The sequence below is a fragment of the Stegostoma tigrinum genome, chromosome 6 (genome assembly GCF_030684315.1).
Source record: "Stegostoma tigrinum isolate sSteTig4 chromosome 6, sSteTig4.hap1, whole genome shotgun sequence".
NCBI lineage: Eukaryota > Metazoa > Chordata > Chondrichthyes > Orectolobiformes > Stegostomatidae > Stegostoma > Stegostoma tigrinum.
The window spans coordinates 105,638,319-105,650,744 of record NC_081359.1 but is presented as its reverse complement, the minus strand read 5'-3'; the positions used below and the strand labels follow the sequence as shown (position 1 = coordinate 105,650,744).

General features: G+C 46.3%; 1 protein-coding gene across 1 annotated transcript in view; it reads right to left on the bottom strand.

Moving 5' to 3' along the window:
• The window catches only part of clns1a (chloride channel, nucleotide-sensitive, 1A), a 37,435-nt gene that overhangs the window by 12,360 nt on the left and 12,649 nt on the right, over positions 1-12,426 (bottom strand). Inside the window, 5 exon segments of the mRNA XM_048532711.2 lie at positions 2,057-2,230; positions 8,226-8,268; positions 8,270-8,352; positions 9,496-9,535; positions 9,538-9,620. Coding sequence (XP_048388668.2) covers positions 2,057-2,230; positions 8,226-8,268; positions 8,270-8,352; positions 9,496-9,535; positions 9,538-9,620 — 423 coding nt within the window.

The following is a 12,426-nucleotide window of genomic DNA, read 5'->3' as shown; positions in this document are numbered from 1 at the left end:
GAACACGAGGACAAAGACAGAGTGAGAGGAGATAGGTTTAAAACTGTGATGTGGAGAAACTACTTCTCTTAGAGGGTTGTGAATCTGTAGAACTCACTACCTCAGAGTGCAGTGGAACCAGAAACAGATCAGCACATTCAAACAAGAAACAGATATCTTTCTAATGAAAAACAGGATAAAGGGCTATGGGGAGCAGACAGGAAAGTGGAATTGAGACCAAGATAAGATTGGCCATGATAATGTTAAATGGTGGGGCAGGCTCAAAAAGGTTGAATTGTCTACTGCTGCTCCTAACTCCTACATTCTTAGATCAGGCAATGGAATTTGTTGGTGTTGGTAATGCTGTGGACAATCTACACTTAGCTAATGACAAGGCTTCAAAAGGTAATTCATTGGCTGTAAAGTGTTTTGTGATGTCTAAAGGTTGTGAATAAATACTCCATAAACACAAATAGTTCCTTAAATACACAAATAACATTGAGCTTAGCCCCACACATTACTAAAATCTTAAGACATCTGTTGCCTTTTAAGAGCACAAAAACTTCCATAAAACCATGGAAACATTATAGCACAGAAACATTGTCTCTGTACTGGCTGAATAAACTAGACCTTCATTCTAGTTCCCCATTCCAATCCTTGGTTTGTGGCCTTGCAGCTTACAGCACTTCAGGCGTCGCTCCAGATTCCTTTTAAGGTGGTTCAGGATTTCCCATCTCAACTATCAAATTGGGCAGTGAATTCCAGACTCCCACCACACACGGGATGAAAAGGTTTTCCTTATTTCCCCTCTATTTCTTCAATCATCATAAATCTTTCCACAACAGCTTAGGTAATAGATACTATCATTATTGTTTTAATAACTTCATCAAATATGATCCCTGTTCTGACCATCGACTTAACCCAACACTAGTAACTTTTAATCAACACTGGTCACATAAATGTTCCCCAGAAACTTGAGTGTAGTAAAAGACTAGAAGAATTGAGAAGAAATTCTTTCACTCAGAGTAGTGGAAGTCTGGAACTCACTGCTTGAAAGGGTGGTTCAGTCAGAATCTCTTGTAACAGCGAGTTTTGAGAAGATTTGTAGCTCAGGTCGAGTTTCTGGATGTGAGTTTGCTCGCTGAGCTGGAAGGTTTGTTTTCAGATGTTTCGTCACCATTCTAGGTAACATCATCAGTGAGCCTCCGATGAAGCGCTGGTGTTATGTCCAACTTTCTATTTATCTGTTTAGGTTTCCTTGGGTTGGTGATGTCATTTCCTGTTCGAGAACAGGAAATGACATCACCAATGCAGGAAACAACGTCACCAACCCAAGGAAACCTAAACAGATAAATAGAAAGCTGGACATAACACCAGCGCTTCATCGGAGGCTCACTGATGATGTTACCTAGAATGGTGACGAAACATCTGAAAAAAAAACTAATCTCTTGTAACATTTAAGCAGTCTTCAGATAATCACTTTCGGTGCCATAGCCTCTAAGGGCTTTAGGCCAAGAGCTGGAAAATGAGATCAATGTAGTCAGATCTTCATTGATTGGCAAAGACGCGATGGGCCAAATAGCCTCCTTCTGCACTGCAAATGCTTATGGGCTAACAACTGTGATTCATCATATTGTACACAAAGCCAACAAGGTCAGGCTGCATTCAGAGTAAAATTCTGTTGAATAACAATATTAACTTGTCTAGGTATCTTCAAAATATTTACATATATAGAAACCAACTCCTCCCCCCCCCCCCCCCCCCACCTCATGTCACTATTTCTGCAGCCACATTCACATTATATATTTGTCTCCCTACATCTCATTTTTTCTTCCAAATTGTATTTTATCTGTATTAAATTTCATGTCAATCAATTTCAGCAGTTCTCCAGGGTCCTCCTTGCCTCCTCAGTGACTACATTTCTAAGTTGTGTCATTACCTGCCAATTTTATGTGCCCATGCCATACACACCCTAAGCTTCTTTCTGAAATGTCATATTCGATTTGATGCTACCAGACAGCTTTCAACCACCACTTTTTAAATATAAAATTAAGTTTTAAAAAGTCAGTTACTTCACCTTCATTGTCAACAGAGGATTCTGTCCGCACACCAGCCATCTGAAATGCCTGTTGACTGACTGACTGAGCTAACATGCCTTCGAGTCTTTGCAGAGTTGCCTGGCCCTCGGGATTCAAATGGGAGAAGCCTTCTTCATACGTGTAAAAGGTGGGAACATCTCCTTGTCCTCGCTCTGTTGGGAATGAAGTCAGAAATGGATGATTCGGTTTCAAAGGCAACAAGCTCTCGTAAAAGCAGTGTAGCACATGCACAATGGAATAAAAGCCCCATTAGGCAGCACGTTCTATTATTACCATTGGAGTTCAACTTAGATAAATGAGAGGTGTTGCATTTTGGTAAGGCAAATCAGATCAGGACATTTACAGTTAATGGTAGGGCCCTGAGAAGTGTTGCCAAGCAAAGAGACCTAGGGGTGTAGGTGCATAATGCCTTGAAAGTGAAGTTGCAGATAGACAGGATGGTGAAGATGGCATTTAACATGCTTGCCTTCATTGGTCAGTTCTTTGACTACAAGAGTTGGGATGTCACGTTGCAACTGTATGGGAACTGAGGAGGCCACTTTTAAGATACTGCATACAATTATAGCCTCCCTATTGGAAGGACGTCATTAAACTCATGAAGGTGCGGAAAAGATTTACAAGGGTGTTGCCCAGACTGGAGGGTTGGCGTTATAGGGAGAGGCTGAATAGGCTGGGGCTATTCTCCCTGGAGCAGAGGCTGAGGGGTGACTTTGAGGGGCATGATAGAATAGTCAAGGTCTTTGTCCCAAGGTGGGGGGAGTCGAAAACTTAAGACAGGAGGTTGAAGGTGAGAGAAAAAAAGATTTAAGTAGTATCTGAGGGGCAACTTTTTCATGCTTAGGGTAATACATGTATGGAATAAGCTGCTAGACAAACTGGCGGAGGCTGGTACCATTACCATATTTCAAAGGCATCTGGATTGGTAAGTGAATAGAAGGGTTTAAAAGGGTACGGGCCAAATGCTGACAAATGGGACTAGGTCACATTGGGACATCTGGTTGGAGCAGATGAGTTGCACCAAAAAGTCTGTTTCCATGCTGTATAACTCCATGGCTCTAAATATAAATCGGCTTTATCAAAAATGTACAATTACGTGTAACATCCTGGCAGGAGCCTGCTGAATCTGAATCAATGTGAGAAGTATCCAACATGCAGAGCACAATGTCAGTCCACAGGGAACTTTAATTTTCTGCATTTTTATATTAGATATGAGCATTTTTGGAAAGGCAGGCACCTCGATGGCCTTGAAACGATTAGCCATCCAAACCATTTCATAGAGCTTTTAACAGTCAACTCACACGGTTGTGGCCCTGGAGTCACGTATAGACCAGACCAGGTAAGGATGGCAGATTTCTTACCCTACAGGACATTAGTGAACCAAAAATCTATGATAGTTTGCAAGGTCACCATTACAAAGACTAGCTTTTAAATTTCAGATTTTATTAATTGAACTTAAATTCCCTTTCTGTGGTGGTGGGATTTGAACCTGTGTCCCTACAAGCACTAACCTGGGCCTTTGGATTAATAGTCCAGTGACATTAACACTTTGCCACAATTACCTGCCCCATATAGTCAATTCCAGATAACAGACTGGAGCGACTGAGACAGAGCCAGAAGCCGTTTCAACAGCAGTTTTACTGCAGAGAATTACATCTCCAAATCATGACAGATGTTTCTTTTATCTGTTAATTCTGTCTGCAATCAACTTAAGGCTTCTTGTTTTACTCAAAACCAGTCAAAAGAATCTGTGTTTAGCTCATCATCAAATATTACTACACTCAGTCCACTGAGCCTCTACCAGCTTTATCAAATAGTTATCTGATTAGTCTCACTCCATAGTTTGGAAAATTATTTCAAATACACATTCAATTCCACACAAAGTTACTTTTGAATCTTTCACTACTCTCTCAGCCAATGAACTTCAAATGATTTTGTGGAAAAGGTATTCTCATCTCCTATCTGGTTCTTTTGTGAATATCTTAAGTTGGCGAGAACAAGAGATAAAGTGAGCCCTTTAAACACTATAAAAACAGCACGAATAAACCAAATAAGCCACCAGGGGCTTGACACTAATTGTTCTGAATTGCAGAAAGGTTAAGACATTTTTACTGGAGTAAAAACTGTCAATAAAGGGACACTGCCATCCTGTGGTTGAAATCACAATGAAAGCAAAAACTACTGCAGTCACTTGAACCTCAGCAAAATATCAAATATGCAAATTGAGAGCAAAATAAGCCACGTGGCATGAGTTTGACTGGAGCCTTTTAACACAGGGAGGTTGCCATATTGCAGCAGATGGATGATTCTGCCTTATTAGAGTAGATTACAAAGCTAAAAGTTATGAACAAAGTGCACAACGTGCTCTAGTCAGACTACAGACAGAGCACTCGTAATATTCTTTGTCAGTAAGACATAGTTGGGCACTGCATGTTGTGTAGAAGTATCAAGCAGATTCGCCTGAAATGCCAGCAAAATGTGCAAACATCAGGATTTTATAAAAAAATTATTTTGAGATGTGAGCTTTGTTAGTTGAATCAGCATCTCATTGCCCATGTCCACGGGTGCTGAAAAAGAGCTACCTTCCTGAGTTGCGGCAGTCCGTCTGGTGCAGATGTTCCCTAAGTGCTGTTAGGGAGGAGTTTCCATGATTTTAACCCAGTGACACTGAGGGAACAGTGATACATTCCCAAGTCAGGAAGGTGATGTCGATGAGCATCATTTCCTCTAAGTTGTATGGAAATGTGATTACGATGCAACCATCATGGAATATGTTGACCAGTAGCAGTCCATTTAAAATGTGCATTCACTTGTCACAGTTTAAGGAAAATGCATAGGCGCTAACAGTCCATGCACATTGAACAGAAATTGGGGGAACATGTTGTAGAACATTCTACAAGAGCTGTACTAGGCTGCAAATGGCACACAAAAAATAAAACTGGGAAATCACCAAATTAAACTTCAGGAACAGAACCAGGGCATACAGGTAAGTAATAGGCACATTCGGAATTGATGCTGGAAGATAAATAGAAAACAAAAATCCACTCACATGTACGCACCCCAAAGTAAAACAAAAGCCAGGAATCATTCAACAATCAATTGGTTACTGCAATGGAAAAGGGGAGGTGGTGCCAGAATTTTAGGATCATTGAGGATGGATGAGTCAAAGGATTGAACGGCCATTTTCAGCGATGAATATTGGGGTGGCAGCTAGTTTAACAGAACAGGGCACAAGAACTGAATCACCTAAAAATCTTCATTCATTCATCTAACTCACAGGTGCTGATTATACCAAGTTGGCCAAGTGACTCAGAGGTTGCCCTGAAAGCAGATGGAAAAAGCTTCGTAAGCTTCATGCACACCTTACTGATACATTCTATGGCTGCAGATTTAAAATCAAAGACAAAACATTCGCTCCTCTCAAATGCCGCTTCTCCTGCCAGGTGATCTATTGTCACTATATCGCGCTCATCTTACGCCATTCTCTTTCATTCACTTATGTATTGGCTGACCACGTTCCAATATCAATTCTGAATCCGATATGACGGTGATACATTTCTAAGTCAGGTAGTGAGTGGTGTGGAGGGGAACCTACAGATGCTGGTCCTCCCACGTACTTGCTGCCCTTGGCCTTCATAGGTCAGTAAGAAATAGGAACAGGGATACGCCAATTGACCTGCTCTGCCTTTCAACAGGATCATTGCTGACCTGACATTCCTCATGTCCACTTTCCTGCGTTTTCCCTGTAACATTTGATTCTTCTATTCATCTCACTTCAGCCTTAAATATATACAAGGAACCCTGCCTCTCAGTTCTCTATGGCAAGGGCTTCCAAAGACTCAACCCTCAAGAAATTTTCTTCATCTCAGTCAAGATGGAAGTTGTCATGGCTCCGCCATTCAAAAGAATTCTGGTTGTCTGACCTTGCCTTACCTGTTCCACATAACCCCTGAATCACCAATAGTCCAAATATCCGTCAGTCTCAGCCTTGGTACATTCTGTGACTGAGCCTTCATGGCTCTCAGGGATAACAAAGCACCAAAGCTTGCTGACCTTCTGAAGAAACTTCTCATCTTAAGTTTTAAATACCGAATTCTGGCTTTGTATATTCAATATTTTCAAAGATCGACAACTGTCTGTGTTTAATGACATTTTTGACAACCTGGAATTGTTATTTGGGAACTTAGTTTTCGAATGAGCAGTTTTGTTCAGTCACTGAGTAGCAAATACTGCTGCTAAAAGTATTTTCTTCCTCAGGAAGAAATCACACTCCTGCAGATTGACAAGTCCTGCAAACTTGCTTTTCAGCAAAGGCAGACTTAAAAAAGAAATTGCATCAAGTAAAATCATCCAAATGCTTCAAAAAACAACAATTCTCCAATCATTATTCTGAATGAGCTAAAGTGTTCCAACCCATTTTCCACAACTATCAGCAATTGCTCTTTCCTTGCTCCTTAAATCCCAGCATGCCTAGTTACTCTGCAGTGAAGTACCGTCACAACGTGGAAATACTCATCCTGAGCTGCCCAGCTACCTTTGAGTCTTTGTTATGGAATGGATGCTGTGCTGCCTGAGGGATGAAAGGACTTTTAAAAGGCATTCTGAGCACACCCCTGGCAAAACAAAGCACCATCTATCATCTCCACCATCAAGTCACTTTAATGCACTGGTCAGTTTTCTTCCTGTAATATCTTGCGGAACCATACATTGGAAAACTGAGATGATTATTATAAAACTATGCTACCATTCAAAATCTTTCCATACAGGTAATCAGAACTGAGCTCTGAGAGAAAACTTTTCAGTATTGGGTCAAGGCAGAAAGCCAGACACCCCTGCCAGGTGCCAAAGAAGAAAAAGAAATCAATTTTGTCAGCTGCATGCAGCCAGCAAAAGCTGCCAATAGTTCATAATAAGTCACTTGCTCAGACTCAACAATTTGTGTTGTTTCTTGCTTGATTAGAATTCATCCCTCAATTAAGCTTTCATTGAACCTGCTAGCAAAATATCCATTGTGCTCCAAACTGTAGGCAAACTCAAGACCAACAAAAAATGAACAGTGATGAAAAACAAAAACAAGAGGGACCAAAGGTATTGGGGATTAAGACACAATCTAACAGCAAACGATGAATCAATCTACATACCTTCCAATTCCCTCTCTAGAACTGGAGTAGTTGCCTTCATTTTCCCTCCCACTCTGTCTATTTTGACATGTATGCATCATTCCATTTTCCATAACATTAGCTTCCAGTTATTCCTTAAAGATGTCTGTTGTGTACTGCCAAGTACTTTGTTTCTTTGTCACTTGTGGGAATAATTGGCTTGGTGGAAGCCATTTGGTCGATTGCAGTTGTCCAACCACCTCCCGAGTAGAGGTTATCTCACTAAGTATAGGCCAAACCGCAGACTCTTACTGACCAGCTCATCAGATGGGTTTCTTTGTCCACAGCCAGTGTGGAAGTTTCTGAACTTGGAGAGAAACTCACTTCCAGAGAGTAAACCAGAAAATGGTCTTTGTAATCAATGTCTTGGCTCTTTCCACACTGTCCACTGCTGGCTGGATATTCAGCCGCTGTGCAAAACTGCTGTAACCAAGGAGGATAAAAGGTCAAGATTGGTTGCAGATAAAAAAAAATCAGGCAGAAAGGCCTGTATTTTTGTAGCATTTGATATCCAAACAAGTGCTTTTGAAATGCAGTTATGGTTGCAAACATGATTTAAGATTTCCAGCTTCCACAAAGAGCAGTACAGGCGAGAGGGCTACCCCTTCAGCTATGGTTGAATGTGGCAGAGTGAAAGGCAGGACCAACATATCCACAACCTCAGCTACTTGGTCTAATTCATTGCCACAGTATAGCAGATGCACTGCAAGACATTCCCCGCAATGCAATTCATATTCCATATACAAAGGACAATTGTAAATAGTGGTCCAAAACTTAACAAGGCCTCCATAGTACAGCACTGGCTACAAATATGAGGCAAGGCTAAATGATAAGTAGCACCCTACTAGATTTTTGGTCTTTAAGTACCAGTAAATGACAGGTCAGAGAAAATTATAGTTCTGATTCGATTGAAATAGCAGTTTATATCATTATATATGTGTATATATATATATATAGACATATAATCTTCTTGGAGGAAGAATTTACTGACCATGTGCCTCCACATCGTACTCCTCTCCCTCTTCATCATCCTCTTTCAAAATCATTCTCTGAGTCAGTGTCATCTGGGTCAGGGTGTAGGGCCTGGCAGTCACACATTGCAGTAAACATTGGCTCCACTGTAAAGGAACAGTGAACAGCTTGCATTTACACAGACCTTTCAGCACTTCCCAAAGTGTGTTCCAGCTAATTAAGGACTGGAGGAACCACAGCATCCAACTTGCACACAAAGGTCCAAAGTACAGCAATGTGATAATTACAAGCTAATGGTTTAGTAAAATAAAGACAAAAAAAGTTGGAGAAACTCAACAGATTGGAGAGCATCTACAGAGGGAAACAGGGTTAACATTTTAACCTGACATGTTAACTCTGAATCTCTCTGCAGATGCTTCCTGACCTGTATGGCTCTGACTTGAGTATGTGCAATGTTTTTTGTTTTATTTTGGACTTCTACCATCTGCAATATTTTGCTCTTCTATTAGTTATCTGGTTATCCAGTTTGTTTCTCTTCGCGGAACTTTGCTCAGCAGGCTGGCTGTTCCATCTTTGCCGAGTTAATGATAGTGACTACACTTCAAAAGTACTTAAGCAGCTAGAAAAGTAATGAGAGATGACTTGGGGATGTAAAAGAAATTCTATAAATACAAGTATAAAAAAAAGAAAGTAATGATAAACTAATGATACAGTAAGCACATAAAGGCAAATTTCTCCACTTCAGGAGTCATGGACTTGCAAAAATCAACCTAAAACGATATCAAAAGTTAACCAGAAGATTAGGAGAAATTTACTTTTTTTCCAGGCTTGAAGAATAGAAGGCTTCACCGCAGAGTCTAGTCAGGACAGATACCACTACGTATTTCAATTTTAGGTTGTGAAACAGAGGTACAGGACTATGGGGACAGAAGATGGTGTGGGACGAGTTGAAAATATTCCTATTTAAGAATGAATGCAGACACAGTGGACTGAATGGATTTAAAACATTTAAAGGACTGGAAAAATATCGTTGGAAAAGTAAAAATCAAGCTCTCGGCCACAGAGATGGGCAGAGGGCAGTAAGACTGTTTCACACTGGTGACAAGCCAGTTTAGGGGATGTGGCAGGAAGTCTCCTCTATGCAGAATGGATAACCAAAAGGAATGGTGTATAAGAACCAAAAGAAATTGAGAGAAACTCAGTAGGCTTGTAGCATATATGGCAAGAATAAAAGTTAATGTTTTGAGTCTGATCTGACTCTTCAGTTTTTGCTAGGGCTTTATACTCACAAGCTGATTTATCCACTGGCACAAATCGAACCCTCAGTAATTGGGGTCTGTGTCATTGCCGTCATCTACCACCTCCTCCCCATCAGGTGCCTTTTCATCCATGTTTGCTTCTTTACATTCCTCAGCTGCATGCAAAGTAAACATCATTATTTCATCAGAGATAATGGGAACTGCAGATGCTGAAGAATCCAAGATAACAAAGTGCAGGGCTGGATGAACACAGCAGGCTAATGGCCTGCTGTGTTCATCCAGCCCCACACTTTGTTATCATTATTTCATCAAAAGGTTTCACTGTTTTGGGACAGTTGCTTTAACAATTAAAATTTTATAAAGCCAAAACTGGAAATTGCTGGAATCCATTTAGCAGGCCAGGAGGACATTTTACATAATGACTTTTCATGGGAAATGCAGAAGGTCATTGACCCGCAGTGCTAACCTCACTTGTGACTTTTTTAACATAAATGTTTGCCAACCAAGAGGAAGCAGACAAAGACAAGTTGCTGGAAAATCTTAGCAGATCTGGCAGCGTCTGCGGTGAGAAAGCAGAGTTAATGTCCAGGGTCCAGTGACCTTTCTTCAGAACTGTTCTCTGAAGCGTCACTGGACCTGAAACTTCAACTCTGCTTTCTCACCACAGAATCTGCCAGATCTGCTTAGTTTTTCCTGCAATTTCTATCTTTGTTTCTGATTTCCAGTATCCACGGTTCTATGTTGTTTTTTGTCAAGAGAAAGCAGATGGCATGATTGAGAACGCTTCCTCAGATATGTTCAATCTGTGAACCTTTGGTGCGCATAACACTCATAACATGGAGTTAAATGCACCACTTTATTTCTATGCATCTCATGAAATTTACAAATTTTCACATGCTTGAGGTCTCTGAAGGGTTTTACAGACAATGAAGTGCTTTCTATCTTTGTAGGAGAGCTGCTGGCAATCTGTACATGTAAGCCTCCCATCAAAATTAGAGCATGATCAGACTTTTCAGCCCATCAAAACTGTTCCACCACTAAATGACACCATAGCTGAACTTACCATGGCTTCAGTTCAACTTTCCTGTCTTACCCTTCTAACCGCGCGCAGTGCGCGGGGAGGGAGGGAGGGAGAGGGGCGCAGCGCAGCGCGGGGGGAGGGAGAGAGAGGGGGCGCGCGCGGGGGAGGGAGAGAGAGAGCGCGCGCGCGCGCGGGGGAAGGAGAGAGAGCGCTGCGCGCGGGGGGAAGGGAGAGAGAGAGCGCGCGTCGCGCGCGGCAGGGGGAGGGAGAGAGAGAGCGCGCGCGAGGGGGAGGGGAGAGAGAGCGAGCGCTGGGGGAGGGAGAGAGAGCGCGCGCGCGCGCGCGGGGAGGGAGAGAAGATGCGCGCTGCAGCGCGCGGGGGGAGGGAGAGAGAGCGCGCAGCGCGCGCGCGGGGGGAGGGAGAGAGAGCGCGCTGCGCGCGCGGTGGGAGGGAGAGAGACGAGCTGCGCGCGCAGCGCGGGGGGGGAGGGAGAGAGAGAGCGCGCGCGCAGCGCAGGGGAGGGAGAGAGAGCGCTGCGAGGGGGGAGGGAGAGAGAGCGCGCGCGCGCTGCGGGGGAGGGAGAGAGAGCGCGCAGCGCGCTGGGGGGAGGGAGAGAAGAGCGCGCGCGCTGCGCGGGGGGAGGGGAGAGAGAGAGCGCGCGCGCGCGGGGGAGGGAGAGAGAGCGCGCGCAGCGCGCGGGGGAGGGAGAGAGAGCGCGCGCGCGCGGGGGAGGGGAGAGAGAGCGCGCGCGCGCGGGAGGGAGGGAGAGAGAGCGCGCGCGCGCGCGGGGGAGGGAGAGAGAGCGCGCTCGCAGCGAGCGGGGGAGGGAGAGAGAGAGCGCGCGAGGGGGGAGGGAGAGAGAGCGCGCGAGGGGGAGGGAGGAGAGAGCGCGCGAGGGGGGAGGGAGAGAGAGCGCGCGAGGGGGAGGGAGAGAGAGCGCGCGAGGGGGAGGGAGAGAAGCGCGCGCGCGCGGGGGGAGGGATGAGAGAGCGCAGCGCGCGCGGGCGGGAGGAGGAGAGAGAGAGCGCGCGGCGCGCGGCAGCGGGGAGGGAGAGAGAGAGCGCTGCGTCGCGCGCGCGGGGGGAGGGAGAGAGAGAGCGCGCTGCGCGCGCGCGGGGCGGGGAGGGAGAGAGAGCAGCGCGCGCGCGCGCGGGGGACGGGAGAGAGAGCGCGCGCGGCGCGCGGGGGGACGGAGAGAGAGCGGCGCGCAGCGCAGCGGCGGGGGACGGGAGAGAGAGCGCGCGAGCTGCGCGCGCTGGGGGACGGAGAGAGAGCGCTGCCGCGCGCTCGGGGGACGGAGAGAGAGCGCGCGCGAGGGGGACGGGAGAGATGAGCACGCGCAGGGGAGGGAGAGAGAGCACGCGCGCGGGGGAGGGAGAGAGAGCGCGCGCGCGGGGGGGGAAGGGGCGAGAGAGCGAGCGGCGCGGGGGGAGCGGAGAGAGAGCGAGCGCGCGAGGGGGAGGGAGAGAGAGAGAGAGCGAGCGCGCGCGAGGGGGGAGGAGAGGAGAGAGAGAGCGAGCGCGCGAGCGGGGGAGGAGAGAGAGAGAGAGCGAGCGAGCGCGGCGAGGGGGAGGGAGAGAGAGAGAGAGAGCGAGCGCGGGGGAGGGAGAGCGAGCGCGCGCGAGGGGGAGAGGAGAGAGAGAGCGACGCGCGAGGGGGAGGGAGAGAGAGCGCGCGCGAGGGGGAGGGAGAGAGAGAGCGCGCGAGGGGGAGGGAGAGAGAGCGCGCGCGCGAGGGGGAGGGAGAGAGCGAGCGCGCGCGCGCAGGGGAGGACGGAGAGCCGCTAGCGCGCTGCGGGGGAGGGAGAGAGCGGCGCGCGCTGGGGAGGGAGAGGAGAGCGCGCGCGCGGGTGAGGGGGAGGGAGAGAGAGCGCGGCGCGCGCGGGGAGGGAGGAGAGAGAGCGCGCGCGCGCTGCGGGGGAGGGAGAGAGAGCGCTGCG